General features: G+C 36.0%; 1 protein-coding gene across 1 annotated transcript; it reads left to right on the top strand.

The window, feature by feature from the left end:
* Positions 1–644: 644 nt before the first annotated feature.
* LOC134839162 (centrosomal protein of 112 kDa-like) lies at positions 645–19,128 on the top strand. The gene is made up of 11 exons (XM_063854620.1): positions 645–767; positions 872–2,215; positions 10,547–11,027; positions 11,110–11,207; positions 11,377–11,661; positions 11,873–12,055; positions 12,355–12,544; positions 12,788–13,150; positions 16,968–17,165; positions 17,230–17,460; positions 18,353–19,128. The coding sequence occupies exons 2-11, from the start codon at positions 1,899–1,901 to the stop codon at positions 18,992–18,994; spliced, it is 2,988 nt and encodes a 995-aa protein (XP_063710690.1). The 5' UTR covers positions 645–767; positions 872–1,898; the 3' UTR covers positions 18,995–19,128.
* Positions 19,129–22,300: the final 3,172 nt, after the last annotated feature.

Here is a 22,300-nt window from a genome sequence, read left to right as displayed (position 1 = left end):
ATCCACCTCCGATGGATGTGATGATTTTATCTATCGAACAAAAACAATAGTAATATAGTAAATAATGTAGTAGCCCTGTCTTTAGGAGTGAACTCGTGGTCTGAGGATACTGAGACCCAGTCATGAGCTCACTATTTTTGCTTATAACTAAGTTGATTTGCAATGTTTGACCGATAGCCTGTGAGTTGTTACGACTTCGTCTGCCCTATAAAAGTGAACCACACCTTGAACTGGCTTGGTAGAGACTGTTTGAAGCATGTGAAGCATTGTTTAGAAGCTAACCAGTCGTTATTTGCTAGCATTATTTGCCGTCGGTATGTAATTCTGTGCGAAAATACAGGAGGTGGATCGACCCTTTCCCTAAACTCCTAGCTTCCCATAATCTGAAAATCAACGTTATTAAGGAAGCTAAAAGTTGTTAAAATATATGTTTACAGTTGCTCTCAGGTTCCTTCCTGAATCCGGATGAAAAGATGTCTTCCTCGCAGCCAGGAAGGGTAGCAAATTCGCGGGATCTGCTCGGTAACCATTCTAGCTGCACAATCGTTACAACTCGGAGCGCTCTTGAAATATCGACGGCTGTAATTTTATTGTCTACTTTATCAAATACACACTGCTTTTCTTTCTGTTTATTGCAGATTTGCCAGAAATCGTTAAAAATTGTGGCTGCAGGTGTATTTTCTATGAAGATGATCTGATTTTGACATCGGAACAATTTTTCGACGTACAATTAGCACTCTACATGATTCAACGACAATAACTTACAGGTGAACGTCGTGAAAACAACGGCTATGAATTTTAGAAAAGCGTACATACAAATTAACCTACATCGGGGACCCAGTTGAATTCGTCAATTCATTTTGTTACCTAGGAGTCACCTTGACTACTCAAAGCAGCCCCAGTCAGCACTTCAATTAGCGAAAACAGAAGTGTATAAAACAAACGAATACATTAGCTGCCAAAGTGGACATAAGAAAAGTATCATTGAGCGCCCATAAACTTTTCTGATCCACGGTTCTCCCCTCTGCAACGCATGGACTACGACATTTCGCAAAAATGCCAGGTTTTCCAGTCAGATTTTGAGGTTATTTTTGGAAAAGATGGTGTGGAACATCCAAATTCTTGTCAAACACTCGACTACGTGAACATCCAGTGGGTAACGACCATCTAAATATCAAAAACTCAATTGCTATTCAAAGACCAGCCATAGGCAGCTATTATGTTAATGGACTCCATGACAAGCTTTGTCAAAATGAAAACTGCTATAGTCCAAATCAAGAACGTCAATGTCGATTTTGCGGCCAGAGTACAGATAACTACACGCATCTACTTTCACTTCGAACCAAGGTGTTGCCACGAGAACGCGTGATACTGCTACTTTCTCATAGACTCAAAACTCTATAGACTTGAAAATTTAAAACATATTTGTCTCTTTATAGATATGTTATAGTTTATTTATTTATTTATTCATACAAATACACGTCTAATTCTGATAAGCGAAAATCGTCTGTCTGATTTTCGTTTTTTCAGTTGTCGTGAAAATAAAAATTGTTACCTGTCATGCATACCTAAATCGAAAATTTAAAAATAACCATGTTAGTCGAAACTGGCCCCTCCGAGTTCGTCCATTTTGGTAAATAAGACCCTTAATCGTTAAAATCATCAGATCGTACGTCAAAACTGCTCCAGCTAAAGCTCGTTGGTAACCTGCATCTTCAGGTCATTCTGTTCGATTGGCGTATTTAATTGTATCGCAAGTCGCGCAAAGCTTCGCTTGGTCTGCGTAAGTGAAAATTTTTTTGCTCCTTTGATTCTTTCAGGCTACTTTGCTACATCGTTGAAGGTGCTTAGTTCGATTGTTACAGATATTGCTATGATAAATTTTTGATTAAGAAGTCATGTTATCGTCGGAGAATTTTACTAAAATTGACGAAGAATTTGATTCTTTGTTGCTTCAAATCAAACCCTATGTGATGGGAATGGTTGATAAAGATGAAAGACAAAAATGTGCTTCCTGGATCAAAAAGTTGTGTCAGTTTACTGAATCCTCAGCATGGGAAAAGAAAAACAGGAATAGTTACGCTCAACTGCTGTTTCATTTACTAAAACGTGGAAATTTGAATGTTGGTGTTTTTGCGCTGAATCCTCCAGAAGGTGCATTAGAGCTAATGTCGACGTCGTCCGCTCAGAGCTATTTGAATCCTACGCATGAAGCGTAAGTATGGAGCTACTTATTCTGCATATCAGAAGTATCAATATTTGCAATGGTTCTGTGACAATAGGCCTGCTAGACTTGCCCAACATTTAACAGCTCAGGCGCGTAGAAGCACGAAAGTTTCATTTCACACGTGTTCTTGTATAAGTGTGCTTGTAATCGAGAACTAGGCTTTTTTCCCGTGAACATTTTTTTTTCAAAATTTTGTAATAAATTAACCTTTCTTTGCTAAGGATGCTCAATATTTTTAGTCACCTCACTTGGTTTAGAGGTAAAGCATGCGCATTCAGAGGAACTGAAGCCTAGTTTCTGAGTTCCGGCCGGGCCTTGCTTGTATGGAAGTTGATTCTTTGGCAAAACTTGAGGCTATCGTTTGAGGTCTTAGTTATGTCAGTTTACCTTCCAGAACATAAAAGTTTTCCCCACAGAACATCTTATTTTTGATTTCATCAGTATTGAGTAGTATTTGGTTGTCGCGCTGAAAGTTGAAAGGTTACTAACTCTGATTATTTGAAGCGTGACTATATATTTGAACCCGTCGCTGTTGAAACGCTAGGAGGATATGGCCCCTCGACCACGGTCTTCCTCAAAAAATTGAGCAAGCGACTGAGAGTGGCCACCCTGGAAGAGAGAGCCGGAGCCTTTTTTCGACAGCGTTTAGGCATCGCTGTCCAAGTGGGGAATGCCGCGTCTATCCTTTTTAACCTGACGGCTGAAAACGCCATTCCAGAGGAATTTTAGCGAAGTTTTTCACACACTTTACAATCCACAATCCACGGTGCTCTTATTTGTTTTATATTCTACACAAATTTGCATTTAATTATCTGCTATTTTTATAAAAAGGCTAGTAGCCTTCTTATATTTTTACTCTGATTTAGTTTGATTACCCTTTTTTATTTTTTTTTTGCTGAATTGATGGGTTTGGCTTATGCTATACCGTTATCCTATTCTGCGTCGTATGAAGGGTATACTAGATGTTTATGCTTTTGGGTCGTTCAGGAGGAATGAGAATAGTAGCTCAAAGTTTTCTAATGTTCTCTGACACTTTGTTTTCGGCTCGTGTGGTACTACCCAAGTATTGTTGGCTTAGGTGCCGCTCGGTAATTTAATTCGAATGCTTGTTTAAAGGTAGTGATTAAGAATCGACGAAAATAGTTCAGATTCTTTTATAGATCGGGATGATTTTTTCCAGGAAAATTCTTAAAATTCTCATCTACTGGAGAAAAAAATAATGCAACCAATTTATTTTCAAAGCTCAAAAAAATTGTTTGAAACCCTGTGATTATAAAATCGTTTCATTCCTTGTGTCAAAACAACATGTTATGAGCTCCTTTTTGTGACTGACTCAATTGAAACAGAAAAAAAAACTTTCAATCTGATACACATTGAACCTCTTTTATCATAGGATTAACTTTCATACGTTTTTGATCTGGAATATACCAGTAAGTATTCGTTTGCAATATGGGAGAGATGCAAATTCAGATCATATTTTTTTGCTCGGTTAAGAAAAATTTTTAAAAAATGAAATCAATTTTTGAAAAAGAGCTTTAAAAATTGAGCTTTTTGTAATTGTTTTTTTTTTTAATTTCATGATTTTTTTTGTGGTTTTACCGGGAAAGAATTTGGTATATCTCATTCTCCGTGCAAGAAAACTAACGTAATTCTTGCTAATTTCTTTTACTTTGTACGAGTTTCTTTCAATTTTTGTTTTATTTTTAATTGCGTTAGTTTTTCTCCAGTATACACTAGTGGACAAAATGAAGTACAAGTTCACGTTTTTATGCACTAAAATGCCGGTTTTCAATATTAAATTTGGACATTGCTTACTTCGATTTTCTACTACAAAATTTTTACATAGAACAAGAGCAAATGATCAAAGCTACCCTCCATGAACTATTAAAATTTGGTTTCCTGCCAATTTAATCAGGGTCTGGAAATGCCAGATTTCCTCATCTGCACCAAGCTTTGGGCTCTCTCCCCCCACGACCTTACTTATGCATCAATTTTATGTTGTTACGAGTCCGCATACCAAATTTTGTAACAATCCGATAATGTGAACAACTTTACTTTTTTTTTAACAAAAAATAGTAAATTACAAAAGGGGCTCTTCTGTTTAGGTACGGTCGTGCACAAGCTGGATAGGGCCCATATCAGCATTATATAAATACATCAATAAACAATATTGCAGGAATTAATCAAGTCATCATTTAATGCATTGTCATTAACGGTATTTACTTCAACCGTCCCTCCTCTACAACAGCACTTATTGAATTGTCTATGAATTGCGTCTTACGCAGTGATCTGCAACCCCGTATACAAAGGAAGCGCTCCTTAGCAGCGCGCAGCTTATCTTAGTTCTTATATAGTTTATTGTTTCTGCGTAGCTTTCATGCCTTTTTTCACTACGTTTTTCATCTATGCGCTGCATTGTCCGAGTAGCTGCTGGTGCGGCACCACCAGTGCAGCCATAAATGAGCGGGCAGAAGCTGCTCTGTTCGACTTGCAGAACTCTCTGTTGTTGTTTTGAGTTTTTTGTGATTCGTGTTACTTATAGGCGTCTTTCAGTAGTTTTCGTGAAGTTTTTGCGTGCGGGTTGAAGACTTTGACATCAAAGAAGGTTCGGCTAAACCTTGAGCCCCATAATCCATTTGCTTTTACATTTAGTCGAGCGTCTTCATCAGTGGTTGAATTGTTGACAAAGCTCTCGCCTTGCAACGACTGAAGTTTCGGCTCGATTTCAACATCAAAGCAAACCTCGCTCATAAGGGTGGCAAAGGTATCTCTGATTCGTTATGCCTCATGTGGGTGTATCCACCCTTTGCACATTGAAGGGCGTGAATAAGGTCGAAAGATTGACCACATGACATGTGAGTGCAATGTTGGTTGGTTCCCATCCATATCTGAGATAAATTCCATCCCGGAATTCTGATTTATTCAGGTTAAAATTTTATCTGCTAAGAGACTGCCTTTAACCAATTTGAGGCTCCTTTTTCGGAGGCCAGCTCAAGTGCGTACTTTTCATTGTCGCTCAAGTTGTTCAAAATGTTAGCTCTCTTTTGGTTTGTTCTTTTAATTTTAAGTGTTTCAATTTTTGTATAGATTTTTTTCTTGCTCAGATATAGCTGTTAATGGGTCGTATGCGTCTAGGACTGACGATGTTTTAATTCACCATTCTAAAAAAATTCTCATAGTCAGAAGGTAGCTTGATAGTTAGACCACCCATTTTCAGTAGCAAAGAAGCGATGTCTCTAAATTGATGGCTGATATTATCTTTATCAATTAAATTTGGAATGAGATTTTCCTGCAGTATCTTATCGCAGGCCTGCATGTTTTCTGTGGTTTTGGGGTTAGTTCTAGCTAAAAATGATACTTTATTGTACCCCTTTGGTGTAACAGGAGTACACGTTTTCGCGATCTTACCAAGTTTTTTCAGTATTTTATTATGTTCTTCTTACTGAGTTTCTAAGAAAGTTTTTCATTCAGTCTCGGATCGTATGACAGAACCAAGTACTCTGGCCCCTTTCTTCATTTCAATTTTGGTATTTTTGAATACTTTTATTGCCTCATTGTATTTTTCATCTTTTACATTGAGCTGGCATTTCGATGCCTACTATACAAAGCTCTACTAGTGAACAAATCTCTACTTGTGAACAAAACTTTATTAGTGAAATTTCGGGGGGGGGGGGGGGGGGGGGGTAGTATTAAGGAAAAAGAGTCAAGCTTTGGATCGTAGTGAATTCTTTCTGGAATAAGCGGAGTAAAAAATTTTCATGCGAGAAAGTTGAAATAATCAGTGTGAAAGCTTTGTTAACTCGGCTGTTTCTTACTTACTTCATCACGCGGATTGAAAAACTTAGCGCAGATGAGGAAATCTAGCATTTTCAGACCTGGATTACATTGGTAAGTTTTTGAAACCAAATTTTGATAGTTACATAAAGAGTAGTTTTGATCATTTGCTCGTGGTCTCAGAATTTTTTAAAATTAATGTCCAAATTTAACGTGAAAACAGACTTTTCAGAGAGTAAAAACCTGAATTATCGCTTAGTTTTGTCCATTGTATGTTTTACAGAAGTGCATTCATACATATTAATGCATTTATGAATGCGTCTATGTATTTATGCACTATTAGAGTTAAATTCAATTTCATCTGCTAAAAGTTGGATAAGTTGCGCTCTCCCATTACGGACGTATAATGGTCCCGAAAAACGTGATCGACTTCGAATTTGTAACGCTTTTTTTAAAGTTCGTTCTTATGGTACTTCCTATCAATCGTTTGGATATGTACATAGTAGCGGGATAGAGTCACATATATTTATTTTTGGTTTATTGATGCTTCGGCTCAATGCTGTAGCACTTTGGTAATTTTTGGAGTTGTGTCTAATATAGAGAATTCTAATCGTTGTTTGTTTTCCTTTTATGTGAGAATTTCAAATAACAAAATGATTTACAAAATTTGAAGTTCCCAATCCTGTAGTTGGGTACTGTCAGAGTACTATCAGGGATTGCGAGTCTTGCCTCCAAATATGACTGCTCAAGTCCTTGTAGTTTTCGAGATATGATGTTTTTTGTGATTTTTTCAAAAATTTTCAGAAATTTCAAAAAAAATAATTTACAAAACTTGAAGTTCCCAACCCTGTAGTTGGGTACTGTCAGAGTACTATCAAGGATTGCGAATCTTGCCTCCAAATATGACTGGTCAAATCCTTGTACTTTCGAGATATGATGTTTTTTGTTATTTTTTTGAAAAATGTTCAGAAAGTTTTAATTAATTTTTTCTCAAAATTTGAAATTCCCTACCTTGTAGTTGGGTAGTTTCAGAGTAATCTTAGGAGTTACGAATCTTGCCTCCAAATATGACTGGTCAAATCCTTGTACTTTTCGAGATATGATGTTTTTTGTTATTTTTTGAAAAATATTCAGAAAATTTTAATTAATTTTTTCTCAAAATTTGAAATTCCCTACCTTGTAGTTGGGTGCTGGCAGAGTAATCTAAGGAGTTACAAATTTTGCCTCCAAATATGACTGTTCAAATTTGACCTCCAAATTTGACTGCTCAATTCTTTGTACTGTTCGAGATGTGAAATTTTTTGAGATTTTTTCAAACTTTTCAGAAAGTTTAAATTAATTATTTTTCAAAATTTGAAATTCCCAACGGTATAGTTCGTTGTTGTCAGGGTACTCTAAAGAGTTGCAAGTCTTGCCACATGAGACTGCTAAACGCGCCTGCTCAACGGCTTTTTCCGAGATGTGACGTTTTTTGATTTTTTCAAAGTTTCTCAAAGAAATTTAAAAAAATTTAAAACTACTAACTTGATGAAGATACAACCTTATTGTCAGCGTACACCCAGGCGTCTCAAATCTTGCCTCTCAATATGAATGCTCAAATCATTTTAGTTTCCGAGATAAGACTTTTTTTTCAATTTTTGTTTCGGGAAACTTAGGTTTAAAAAAATTCACAAAATTTTGAATTCCTAACCCTATAGTAGGGTGCTTTCAGGGACTCTCAGTGGTTGCAAATCTGGCCTCCAAGTTTTTCCAGAGGCCCATTAAGTTTTCGAGATGACGTTTTCAAAATTGGAATTGAAAAAAATTAAAAAGTTCGAAATACCAACCCTGTAATTGGGTGCAGTCAGAGTATTCTAAAAGTTTGCAGATGTTGTTTCCAATAAATGTCGTTTTTCATGAGTTGTCAAAAAATTTCGAAGCACCAGAGGTGCGTTAAACGCTAGTATCATTTTAAACCCTTTTCATTCGTCATTAGAACGACAAAAAATTTTCAAAAAATTGTGCTAGTATCGAGAAAAACAGATATCAACTTTTTTATTTTAGTTGAATAATGAGCGTGTAACGCAATCGACTAACGGTCCTGAGTTCACATGCGAGATCAAGTGTCTTGTAATCCGGAGCTAGACTTTTTTTGCCATATGCAACTTTTCTTACAAATTTTACTTGATTTTTTACTTGCTGTATTGTTGTACCTGAAAAACTTCTAGATTCCCTCCAACTTGGCCTAAAACTCGACAAAAATAGACCAGTTGAACGACATTGCAAAGCCAATAGCTCTTTCGCTTAAAATATTCCTTCTGTCCAAATGATTTCGGCTCAATTTTTTTTGGCTTTGTGACCTATTTTTGAGTCGTTTCAAGGGAAACCCAATTTTAAGCTCCCGTCTAGATCGCACAAAATGCTGAAAATCTTTAAAAGAAATTATAGTTTTTCATGACAATATTTTTGGCAATTTTGTTTTATTTTCCCGCTTAATCAGTTTCGGCCTATATTAAATCGGCATAATGTCCTTATTTTGAGTCTTTTGACATACGAAAAAAAAGTTTGTATGTGACTGTGTTTGTGTTACGAGGATGAGACAGTCTTAAATTTTTTTAGTCGTAATTTTTTTGATTTTTTTTTCGGCTTTTTTATTTTTTTTCGGCTTAATTTTCCTGCCTATAATTGGCTTAGTGGCCTCTTTTTAATTCATGCCACGAGCAAATAAAATTTGTGTGTTTTGAGGGTGAGTGGGACTTATTAATTTTTGATAAGTTTTGAGTCTTGTTGATTTTTTTGGGCTTAAAGGGTTTCTGTTTAGGTAATTTCGGCTTTGTTAACGCTTGATACTTTTTTCGATGCTAATTTAACAATATCTTGGCGTGTTTTTGTTATAGGCCAAGACATTAAGATTTGTTACAGTGATTGGGTACAGTGATTTATTATAATGAATGATTGAGAAGTATCAAAAAATTGCCAAAAAGTGTTTTCTCTGCCGAGAGAAAGCAATTTTTTCTAATTAGTTTTTGCTGGATATTTTGATATTTTCTTAAATTTTGATGAATTTTTCGTAGATTCTTTTATTTCATCATACATACATCCAAAATCGTAAACATGGACCTTAAACAGATTTTTTGATACTCTGCGAGTTTTGTTCCCGCAAGTTTTTTGACCGCGTTAAGATGCTGTCTTTTTCTTAATTTTCTATAGCCCGATTTCAAGTGTTCAAGTGTTTTGAAGGTCAAATTCATCAAGAAACATAATTTTTTAATTAGAGCTTGTAAGATGAATCCTCATGGGCTGTTAAAGCCTCGGAATCAAGAAAACTTTTGCCAGAAATTTTAGGCTTCAGATAAATTCTCTCTGTTAGTTTGTCCCATGTTCTTGCTCGAAATTCTTTTGACTGTCGAATGCCAGAAAAAGTTTGTGAAGCTTTTTTAATTTTGTAATGTATCCATTGTAGATGATGTTTGTCCTTCACTTTTGCATCAACATAATTTTTTACACAAAACAGATCGCGAATCTTCAGCAAAATGCCTAGGCTGTCGGCCGAAAACAGACTAGATTATTTGAAAATCAAGCTGGCGTTAAAATATTTTCATCGACAATATAACACACTCATTAAAAGGTTTTAAAAAAATAAATTTGCCTCCATTAAAAGTTTTTGTAGTCCATTTTATAGAATTTCGTTCAAAAATTTCCATCGCGCAAAATGTGGGTTCAATGTGTATCTTGCTTAAAATTCGCCATGAAAGTGCCAATCTTGATATTTTTTGGGATTTGTTAATTTGACTAGCATTTAACCTTGTCCCTTAACTAACAGTTGAGTGTTAGTTTGCAAGAAATATTCAGATTGTTGTTTTTGTTCCAACTTTCGTAACGAAAGTAACGGAATATTTGTGCTGGGGGTGGGTTTTTTTTTTCAGACCAATTTCGACTTTTTAACTTGCCATTTTTGACGGAATTTTTTAAATATCATCCAAAAGTTATTGTTGTCTGAGCTTGATTTGAAAAGATATTTCATCTGTTATCTTTTTTTGTAAAGTTATTGGGGTTTAAAGATAGCAGTTTCGGCCAATTTGGGACAATTAACGCGCGATATAATTCGCGCTATTAACGCATAAGCAAAGATTTAATCCGTCTTAGTTCGGAATCGTTCCAAATTGGTTCAAGGAAGCTTATTTGCCATAATTGATTTGTTAATAGGAGCCAAACCTATCACTTTGGACTTTATATGGCGTGTGGGGGTTTGATTTTCACAAAAAATCTCAACTTTTTTTAAAAAAAAATTTTAGTTTTATTTTTTTTGTACATTTAATTTTTTCATGTTATTGCTGCTCCATAGACCTTAAAAGGCAGTCGGAACATTCAGGTTGTTGGTTTTATAGAATGTTTTTGTGATATACATTAACGCAGAGTGTGTTTGTCCTACAGACTTGCCTGTCATGGCTTAATGGAGTTAGAGGCTTAATAATTCCTAATAGAGAGGCTTAATAATTCCTCAACGGAGGCTTAATTATTCCTAAATTAATGGCTTATAAATTTTATTTTTTAAATATATTTCAGGCTTAAAGCAGCATCCTTCGCAGCAGCGAATGTGAAAAGTAGTACACCGTCATGGGTTGACACAGAACTGAATGACACAACAGCTTCTCATCTTGGACGTAGAAGCAACAGCCCGAAACGCACCACATCTCTGAGGTATGACCGTGGCAACTACCAGTCGTCGGGATCATCGGGTGTGAACAATTATCGAGGATCGGGAAACAAAACACCTGAATTGAATACTGTAAGCGAGGCACAGCCGGATTATTACGACTATAGCAGCTCTCTTTCTTGGAAGTACTTAGGCTCAAATGCCAATCGGCCATCGTCTGCAGCCAGTGTTCCGATAGGTAGAGGAGACATCTATGATGGAGATCATGAAATGACGTCATACAAGGGTGTGGCCCAAAGTATGGTGGATGAGGCTAAACGGCAGTCGATTCATAAGTTGCATGAACAAGAGATTCAATCTCAAAAGAAGACTTACGACTCAAAGCTTTTGGTGAGTCGATGGTACTGACACAACATTTCCTTCGGTGCTCATAACAGATCAATACATGCTTCTGGGTTTGTTTTAATTTCAGGAAGAGAAGAAAAGTCTGGAGGCTCAGTATGACAGGGAACTGAAAAGACTTGTGGAAAAGAAAAACGAAGAAGTGGAAATGACACATGCTCAGTACAGGTTATGATTTTCCTGACTTGATTTTGAAGTTCTTGGAACTGATTTTTCGAATTTTGACTCAAAAACTGTGATTTTCTTCTTTTAAAAATAGAGAAACTTTTTGAATCATCGCATCCACAGTTTCAAAACGCATTGGATATATTTCGAATAATTCTTTTGTGCGTTTCAGAAAAAAGATAACAGAAATGGAATCGAAGACAAAAGAACTAGCAGGAAAACTGACAGCTTTAACGCAAGAGGCAGACGCAATGAAAAGAGGCAAAGATCGCCAGATAGCAGAAATCAAGAGTCTCGCTCACTCTAACCTCGAGACGCTTCAGAAAGAGTACGAAAACAAAATTGCAAACTTGAACTCACATTTTGAAGAAGATAGAGAGAGGCTGGAACAAGCACATGCAGACAGTATTCAGGAGCTGATTGATGATACAAATAAGAGGTTGCATAAAATGGAACAGTAAGTTAAATAATTTGATTTTCGACCAGCTGAATCCATTGACTTGTTGCTGATTCGAGATTTTGAGACAAGTTTGTTTTCTGAGTGGAACTTTTTTCGGGAACTAAGACCGATGTGACTATCTAAGATTCGACACGACGTCAGCTCTCATAGTAACTGAAATGGTAGTATCGAATATTGCAGTTTATGTCAACTTTTTGTTTGGTTTTAGTGAGTATACGCAGCAACAGACGACCACAGCTAAGCTAGTGGAGGAGTTGGAATCTCGTATCAATTCTCTCACAGCCGATATCGATCGAACGAGAGAAGAGAAATTTGACCTTGAGCGAAGGAACATGGAATTGGAGTACGAGTGCAGAACTCTGAACGATGGATTCCTGGAACTGAAAACGAGGTACGAAATGATATTAGTTATTGTTGATAGAATGTCAAAAACCTAGAATGAGTGAGGTTTCAGCAAAATACTATCCAAATTTTGTGTCACAATGAATGAAAATTATTCTTGCACCAAAATTCTTAGCTTGAATATGGAATGTCTTCTTTTCCGTTGTTTACATATCTCTTTTTTGGTTGTTGTGTTTTGGTTGCCATTTTTTTGTGGTTGGCTATGTACCATTGTTTCACATTTTTTTCTTCTGCGCAATAAAATTTGCTATTCCGAATGAAGTGTTGAATCACATCTTTTGTGAGTAGACTGGAGAAGTTTGAGCACAAGTACATGGATACAGTGGACTCCATGCGGAAGGACAAGCAGGAGACAGTGAACAAGTATGAGAACAGCTGTGAGAGTCTGAAGAAGACACATGCGGAGAAGGTGGATGATATGATGCAGAAGATATGTGACATGGACGACAGAATGCTGGAGATGAAGCAGAAACTACAGGTAACTAAATTATGACAGCATTTCAGGACACAAAAATATGTCCAACATAATAGGTGTTTTTGGAAGTTATTTGATAAGACAGTATAGTTAAAATACAGAGTTAAATCATTTCGCGATGGACGCCATACCCACCATGAACTCTGCTTTGAAAGTCGAAATGGAGAAAATTAAAAAGAAATTTCGAAAATTGAGAAAATTTTAGCTCTGAGAGAGTTGAGAATATGATCCATTTTAACAATTTAGGATGCTACCCTGGATGCAGATCGCAAAATCAAAGAAACGCAAAACAATGCCAAGACTGAACTCCTCAGCTGTCAACAGGGCTACGAGAAGAAGCTTAAAGAGCTGCAGCTCAACTATGACCTTGACGTGAAAGAACTGCAGTCCAAATTGTCCAGATGTGAGGAAGGCGTGAGCGAAAAGGATACTGAGATTGAGAAGTTGCTACAAATGCACAAGAGAGAAATGAACCAATCACAGTCGGCCTTTGAGAAATTCAGAAAACAGGTGGATGCTTCGCATAATCAAGTTTATGAAGAAATGAGACGACAGATAGAGAGAATAGAAAGCGATTTGAACGAATCTAAAGTGACCAGAGAACAACAGGTAATTTTGAAAAACTTCTGAATCCCGAGTGACGGGTTTTGACAATACTCGAACCAGATTTTTACTTTCTGAAAAATATTTTGAAGTTCGCGTTGAGCTTAGTAAGCGCAGATATTAAGCTGTTGTGACGTTTGAATGATTACTGTTGTTAACTTTTTCAGTGTATTTCAAGGTACGAGTTCTTTTTAATCTGTTCATATGTCTTTATTATTTGATTGCTCATGGACTGTGTTCAGCCGCTCACCAGTGCAATAATTGCATACTGAAAGTATATGGACCAAATTATTGAGTGTAAATGACCGAAGGTGAAGACACTTACGTCGGTTGTTTTTTTTTTGTTTTCTGGAAAAAGTCATTAAGTTTGGTCACGCTGAAATTTGATCTTTCGCAATTTGACTTTTGATTTCTTTCAGATCTCAAATTTATTTGCTAAAAGGAAAGCAAGTTACGCTTTCCAATAGGAAAAGTTTAAATGACGCGAAAAAACGTGATCGACTTAAGTTCAAAAGTGGATTTCAAATTAAAGATTACCTTACGGAATAAAAAAAAATAACACATTGATATTTTTCTTAAACTGTATTAGTTTTATCACACCAGCGAACTGCAGTGAGCGTTAGTGTTATACTACGACTATTCGTTTTTTCAAATCCAAGTCGCAAATATTGGTGCCTCTTATTGGGCACCTTTACGGCTGTTTAATAGTATGCTTTGACATTCGAATAGTTATAAGTTAACACAGTTGATACCTTGATACTTTTAAAATTCATCCAGTGAACCGAAAAAAGCTATTTGTTTCGAACAACATAACAATAATAAAAACTCGATTTCAGACATTTTCTAACTCAATATATCTTTAATTTTTTTTGAAATGCATAATTTATACATAAAATGGCTTTATGCTGTCCAATTTAGTATATGCATAATTAGCGTGGATGCCTTCAGTTTGTTCTATTCCAAACTATAACTTGCAAAATTGTGTCTATTTGTATTTGGTGACACTTTTGCTGCTTGGCATTGGCAATTTATTAGCATTTGTAGCTGCTTTATTGGTGACTGGTGTTTGACGGTTGTTAAGCGTTCGTGGCCGAGAGGGCAGAGCGTTAGATTTCAATTCTCGAGGTTGCAGGTTTGGAGCGCAAACGTAGCGAAGTCTTACTAATTGGAGGCCTATTTTTATCTTTTCTTATTTCAATTTATAAAGCTGCTTTTTGCTCGTGTTCTCGCTGGTGTTCTCTCTGTGTGAATAAAGTGTAAGTGTGAGAAAAAAAGTGTAAGATATTTGAAATCGAAAAGGCCTTAACAAGTTGTGTGTTTTCTCGAAAATTAAAAAATATTTTAGTATTATCAATCGGATTTTTTTTCGATTTGCAATTTTCTAACTTTTTGCCTATGTTTTCAGGGAGTCACCATTTAAATTGTATAAAAGAAAGTCAATTTTCAATTACAAAGTGACTGGAATCTAGATTTATTTTTGAGTTTACCTCAAATTCCTAGGCTGAATGGAAGGCGGATTTGCTCTCTTCAAAAGAAATGTGCGGGAAAGAAAAGGAGCTGGACTTTTCATGTCATTTATATCATTTCCTTTGGAGTAGAAAATTACCTGTTGATCTAGTTTTTTTTTTAATTGTTTCAGGTTTATCAAAATGAGTCAATATCAAAATTAGTCCAAATTCATCAAGTTTTTCAGGAAAACTTGTTATCGCTGAAAATTGCTTTCTCGTGGTTTGTCTTTTGATTGTTGTTAATTTGAGTTCATTTCCTTTGTTAAAAGGCAGGAAATTTCCACTATCGAACAGCAAAAGTGTAAAGGTCACGAAAAACGTGATCGATTTTTAGTTTAGAAAATGGAATCAATTTATCATATTTCCCAGCAAAATAAAAATTTTAGCTATTGATCCTGTTTTCTTCAATTGGGGTTTAAACAATTTTCTAGAAATTCAAGGCGCTTCAAGGCCATTGTTTTTCCTGGAAATTCGAAAATTGAAAAAAAACAAGGTCATATTTTTATTTCATTGACCCTTTTCCAATTGTCCACTGACTAGATATTGAGTTCTAATTGTGCGCATTTTAAGTTTCGTTTAGTTAAATGAAAACATTTAGTGTCCTTTAGTGGTTTTAGAGGCCGCATTTTTTTTTCAAGAAAAGTTGTTCTCGTTTGCGGTTTCCCTATGCACTGCAAGTTGCACTCTCCAATTACTTAAGCGCAAGTGGCGCAACATAGCGTGATTGATTTTTAGTCTTAGAGAGGGCGTTTAATTTACAGATTTTGTAGCGGAATGAAAATTTATATACTGATCCAGTTTTTAAATTGGGTTAATTTAATCAAAAAAGTGCCAATGATAAAAGTTTCTTGATATTCTAAGAGCTTTCAGGTGGTATTATTAAGTCATCGAAACTTTAAAGTTTTAAATATATAAGTTGAAATTTTCGTTTGCAGCGCGCACATTTCTGTGTGACGTTTCAGATTGTGTATACAGCCTGAATTCAATTTGACAATTTAAATAGCATTAGCCAGATCGGCTTCACCGAAGCGAGTTCAAATCTGTTAGCTTTTGAGTTTTATTCGGGTCTTGTGGTTGAATGATTCTATGCGCTAGTGGTGGGGTGATTAAAGCCGTATGGCGGTTACATAAGGCGAAGCACAGTGGTTCTTTTGCCTTACCTGTCCTGTTTTTGTAGTTTTACCACCCGAAGCAAGGGCATTGCAACTGCGGGACCTAGACTTTTTTCGCGTAATAACTTTTGTTTGCAGAATTCATCAGCTTCATTGGGATATCAAGTTCCTGCTTGAGGCGATAAGGGATTACGGTTCGAGTCCGGCGATAAACCTTACTTTTTGGAAATCGAAAATTTTTGCTCGCAACATTTCATTTGTCGGTCTATTGTACGCCTGTCTCTTTTGTCAGCTAAGTTTCCACGGCATGGACTTTTCTGATTGAAAACGTTTACTAAAATTGAAAAACATTATGATTTTTTCCAGCAGACAGTTGAAAGATGTTTTTTTTTTCGTGTGCATGAAAGTCTCAAACTCGAAAATGCAATGCGGATAGCCGGCTTCTGTGGAAGTAGTACAGAATGATAAATGAATAACAAACAAAAAAAGGTTTTTTTTTCTGAAAAGGTTTCAACAAACAAACAAACTTTTCATTACATCAATTTATGTTGATAGCATAGCTTATTGATTTAATGTCAAAAAATTTTTTTGCTGTTGTGATACAGCTCTTTTTTACGTTGCCTATTAACCTCATATTTGATAAGTTCGTGATAATTGGGTCATTTTAATCAGCTTTGAGATTTTTTGGATTTTCTGCAAGTTCTTTAATGTGGAAATTGTTTGAAACTTTTGCATTCATTTTTCTTGAATTTTTCCATTTTGATCATAGTTCATAGCAAATAACTCAAAGGAATTTTTCTTATGTCCAATTGCTCCTGTAGGATGTGCAGGTTGTTTGGGTGCAAAATTTTAAGCAAAGCATTTCAGTGTATTTAAGAACTTTTGGATCTCCATGTTTTGACCAACATTTTTTTCTTATCGGTTTCATACATTGGTTTCGAGAAAGAAATGAATGGAGTTAATGTATTCCTCCTTATCTCGATCCTTTGCGATGATTGTTTTTGGTACCTGATTTTGCGTGGGAAAAAATTTAAAACACCCGAAGGCAAAAGCTCCTCCCCATTCTTAATTGTCGGAACAATGATTTCGTAATTTGGATTCGTATTCAAGGTTTTGCTTGATTTTGTTTCATCCGACTTATTTCTTATACTGTTGATTTGTAGATAAAAGTATCAATCATTGTTATGCCCTGCACCGTTTTAGGCGAGTGAGTATGAGAAGTCCCTGAATGCTCTCCGAGGGAATCATGAGAAAACAATAGACGAGATGAGAGCGAAACATGAAGAAGAGAAGGCCAAGTGGGTTAAGGATATGTCACACGAGCGTGAACAGCTGAGTGCGAAGCATGATGAAAGTCTGGAAAACCTGAGAGTGAAGTTGGAACAGAGGATTGCTAATAATGTAAGTTCATTTTTTAAGCCTCACTCCGTGTCTAACATAGTTTTGATTTTCGATTTCGCTTTAGGAAATCGCACACAAGACTGAAATGAAGAAACGTGAGAAGTATCTGTCTGAAGTGGAGTCTACTAGAGACAAACTGAGAGAGGAGATTAATGAGTTGGAGTCAGTGAGGAAGCAGCAGTTGATGGAGGTGGGGCTGAAGATGGAGCAGCTGAGGACCAAGTTTAACTCGGACAGGGAACTCATTGCGGCCAAGTGCAGAACTGTAGCCGATGCAGAGAGGAAAGACTTGGTGGTAAGTCAACAAGGTTGAGTTAGTCTCAGGATCGGATGAGGGAGGTAATTAGGAGTCGGCCGCTGTCCTCTTCAGAAAGGTCAAGGGAGACGCAGAAACTGCCAGCTCTGTGGGCATTCTCCAAAATTTTTCTTTTTAAAATACAAATTGAATTGATTGTTGAACGAAATGATTGACATTTATAGGTCGTCACGATTTTTTTTCACGCTCAAAAAAGAGCTAGTTTTCACTAAATGGGATGGCGTTCAGTAAAAAATTTCAAAATTTCATAACCAATTGTTGAAAAACTAATAGCTTTAACTGATGAACTTTTTTTTCGAAAGTTGGTCAAAGTTTTTCCGGTTTCCTTGTCCTTTTTTACACAAGCAAGCGAAGTGTTTTTAGTGTTATATTACGAATCAATTTTTTTCCAACCCAACTCGCAAAAAAAACTGCTTTTATGGGACTTGTGGAACATATCCCATTATTGACAATCTAATAGAATCTGTAGTTATGTTAGTATAATTCTAAGCTTCCGTGGTGCAGGTGCTACGGATCAGAGCCGCGAGGGCTTAGACTGAACTCGGAATTCGCAAAAACACCGCTAGCTGGAGGTGTAACGTTGACACACAATTGATATATCATAGGAGATATACTACAATTTTTTAAATGGTGTCAAGCTGATTGAAATTACGTTTTTGTGCACCCGGATCTTGCACCGAAATACTTGAAAACAAAAGTGAAGAGGAACTTGAAGAGTTATGTTCAAGGCGACAAATTTTACTGTAAGAAATTGTTAAGTTGAAGATAACGTACATAGTGTCACTTTCAAAATCCGCCCTTCCCTTTTTGCCCGAATCCTCTGGAATTTCAGCCTGTTTTGTTCTATGTTAAATATCGGCCTTTTGTTTAGGAAATACACGAAAGAGAACTGAAAGACATGCTGCTGCGAAATGCTGAAAAGGAGACGCAAATCGAATCGGAATGGAGAGCTAAACTCAAATACGCCGAGGAAAACAACGCGCAACTGCAAACAGAAATTGAAACATGGCGCAACGAGGCATTCAGGGAACAACAAGAACACGAAACGAAGATAGAACAGCTTATGAAACGAAAAAACGCAGAGCTGACTAAAATGAGGAATGAACACACGCAGAAGGTTAATAATATTATAAATGACCTTGAAAGCACACAGTTCAAGGTCAAGTCACTGGAGAAACGACTGATAGAGAGAGAATCGCATTATGAACATGAGATGAACCAACTTGTCTTAACTCATAATGCTAAAATGAAGTCAATGTTGCCGGCTTCAGTTCGACAAGAATTAGAAGCGACTATTGAATCGTTGAAGTCTCAAGTTCATTCGCTGCAGCAAACTGTTTTGATTCTTCAGAGTGGCTCAGGAAATATTAGGTCTTCATCATCGCCGTTGCAGCTAACTGCTTATAACCAGAAAGCTAAATTGTCATCCGGTAAATGGAATCACGATAAAGAGAAAGAAAATGGAGAAAACGGTTCAGAGATTCTAGACAGTAGCTGTAAAGATATTTTGTAGATGTGACAACCGTAGTGTAAATTGATTAATGTCAAACCTGTACAAATTTTACAAATGTCTTTTTGTTTGCTTTCTAATGGTCTTGCCAATTTTGCTCATAGAGGAATAGATGAATCGTTTTGTATCGTTTTCACTATGACTTTTTACGCTAGCGAGCAGCTAGTGTTTTTGTACGAACGTTCTTTTTTTTCTAACCCAACTCGCAAATGAAAGTGATAATTTGGTGGCAGTTTTGCTATAATCACGATCTGTAGCATTGGAAATTTCATTAGCATGTGTTCTGTGCTTGATATTTGGCTAGTGATTTTGAATTGATAAGCGTCCGTGGTTAGTGCTGGAAACTCATTATCTCTAGGTCGCAGGAGCGAATCACAACAATGGCCGAATTTATGTTAACTCCAGGCTTATTTCTACTTATCATTTCACTTTATAAAGCTGCTTTTTTTCGTGTTCTCGCTCGTGTTTTGCGAAGCGTAGCTTCGCCTCGTTATAAAAAGTTTCAAGCTGGGAAATATATTATGACATCCATGAACTTCTTACGCATCTGGTGGTGTCACTATTTTTGTTCGATGTTCACGGCGTTATCAGATGTAAAATATAAAGCATTTGAAAAATGCAGTCAAAGAAGCCATACGAAAATGAGCCGCGAATAAATTGTATCATATGAGCTGAAGTTGCACAAATGTTTGTCGATTAATCTTTCCTTTACGAAACCACACTAATGATTTTGATTTGCCTGGCAATTTTTGTGCCAATGAACGTAATGAAAACACTTAAACAGGTCGTGTTGTTTTTAAGTTTCCTAGTTTTTGTTTAGATGATAATTTATCTTTCAATTGTTTAATTTGAAAAAAGTGCTGGGTTAAGTTCTGCGTTTTTTTTTAAATCAAGAACAATCGCCGTTTTTTGTTTTCAAATCAAAAATTGTTTCGGAAAAATGTTATAAACTATCGTTTGCTTTTTATCGGATTACTTTAGAAAGCTTGAACTTTTCTTTTGATGTAAGCTTTTTTACTATAATAAAAATTGACTTTTCTTGTAGTTTTTCGATTTTAATTAAGTGTGATTTTTCAAGAAAGAAGTCTTAATATTTGTCCACTTTCAAATTTGATTTTCTGTAACGTTTTTAAGTTTAATTTAAATTCATTCATTCGGTCAAAGGAAGTCAATTCCGTTTTCGAAAAGCAAAAAATCAATTGTTGCAAAATGCGTAATGAATTTGTGTCGAAAAAGGATATTAATTCTTAGGTGTTTAATGATCAATGATTTATCTTTTAAGATTTATCTTTTATCGAGTTTTTTCATTTTAGCTTAATTTTTCAGAAAAAGTCAATCTTAAAAGATTGCTAAAATTCGAAGAGCTTTAACGTTCATATATTTAATTCGTTAAGAGTTAATATTTTAAATTTTTTTCCCGTAAATAAATTTGCTCACGACTCATCCTGCGCTCATTCATCTACTGGGCCCGTCTGAGCCGCCAATGGGCCCAACAGGAATATTTGGAGCATGTAATTTATTTAAATATCCGGCCTTATCGAATTCTGCTTGTTAGAGCTCTGCTTTTTATGTTGGTTAAAGTTTTACCAGCGAGCTGTGTTAAAATTTGTTCAGTTTTCTGCTTGATTTTGATCATAGTCATTGATTTTTTTCCTGCAAATGGTGCGAAGCTCAGCTTTGCCTCTGTGTTTAATTTAGCAATGATTATTTTGTATCCTTTTCTTTCTATATATTATTTGATTTAAAGTTATCCCTGTCGTAAATGATTTCCGATCTTGTTATTTTGGTTTAGATGCCTCATAGAGTCGTTTGAATGGCAAAGGTAAATGTTAATCTGTTTATGAGCTTCGGGTGGTGGTTGTGTAAGAACCTGGAGTTTCGAAACTTTTTATAGCTCAAAACGTTTTGATCGTGCATAAGAAAATGTTCTTTTTTTTTCTTCGTCTCATGTTGTGTCGGCTGGTTTGCCATTCTATGTTTCTGTTACATCGCCCTGAGACAAGGTATTTTACCCTGATACAATCATCGTGTTTTTATGAAGCGTGTAATAGTTTTTTTTCAAATGAGTTTTTTTTGTGGTGAACTTCAAATATGGATATAGATCGTAGAATAACTAGTGGAGAATGCATCCTAATTCTCGAACTGTCTATTGGCAATTTTTGTGCAGAATCCGATCATCGACCTTTGGCTGATAATTTTTGTTCTAAATAATTTTTCTCTTGCTATTAGCAAGCGTTCTTCATTTTGCTGTTGCTAGGCAGTTTTCAATTTCGGGGACATCTTTTTCAGATATATTAAAAATGCTTCTTCCGGCTAGGTTGACTAGATCCCTTGTGCAGATTGTAAATCGGCGTTTGTCTACACAGAGTAGGGGTGTCTTGAGAAATAGTGCACCTCCATCGAAGGCCGTTACATGTGTTCGCAATGGATCAGGCGGAGGAAGCGGATACGCTACGTGGTACCGAACAATGATCCCAGACAGCGAACACGAACTCTTCACTAAAACAAGCAAAATCCTTCTGGCGTTAATGGTTGCCGGCTTTTCTTACTCTTTCTACTACCACCCTTATGACGTAATACCCTTTCTGGATAACCACGTGACAATAACTCCGGATTCATGGACGGACGAAGAACTAGGAGTTCCTCCAGATGACTGGGCAGACGAGACAGATCCAGTGAATTTTGGTCTAATCAAAGACCATCCCTATCAGAAAATGATTAAGGAGTAATGCTAATGATGATATACATTTAAAACTTTTAACACCGATTTGAATTGAATATTAGACTGAAGAAGATTTTTCAAGAAAAGCTTTGCGAATTTCACTTTATTAACTTATTAGGTGTCAATGAACGAAGTGAAGGCGCTTATTTAGGTCGTGATGATTTTTTTCGTGGTTTTTATTTTTATGGATATTTTGTAACGTTCATTTCAAATTCATTTGCTAAAAGGAAATCAAACTTATAGGTATCCCAGTGGACTGAAACCTATTGATCCAGTTTTCTCAACTTGGATTAGTTTTATCGAAAAAGTGTCAGTCGCAAAAGTTGGAAAAAAGCAAAGTCTCAAAGCATAAAAATGGTTTAAAAATGAAGTGTTCTGAAAAAATGTTTTTTTTTATATAGACTTCGTTAAAAGCGCTCAAAACGGCATTTTTGACAACTTTTCTCAGAACTGCCAAAATACGATTTTTCACGTAATAAAAAGCTCAGTAAATCAATTTAATGGACCTGCAAAGAGTCCTGCCAAAAAGAACTATTTTTGAAAGTCGGCCCAATTGCTTAAATTTCACAGCCGATTCTGTAATTACC

Source organism: Symsagittifera roscoffensis, chromosome 2 (genome assembly GCF_963678635.1).
Source record: "Symsagittifera roscoffensis chromosome 2, txSymRosc1.1, whole genome shotgun sequence".
NCBI classification, from domain to species: Eukaryota; Metazoa; Xenacoelomorpha; order Acoela; family Convolutidae; genus Symsagittifera; species Symsagittifera roscoffensis.
The sequence above is the reverse complement of the archived record's forward strand: the minus strand, read 5'-3'. Positions and strand labels throughout refer to the sequence as shown.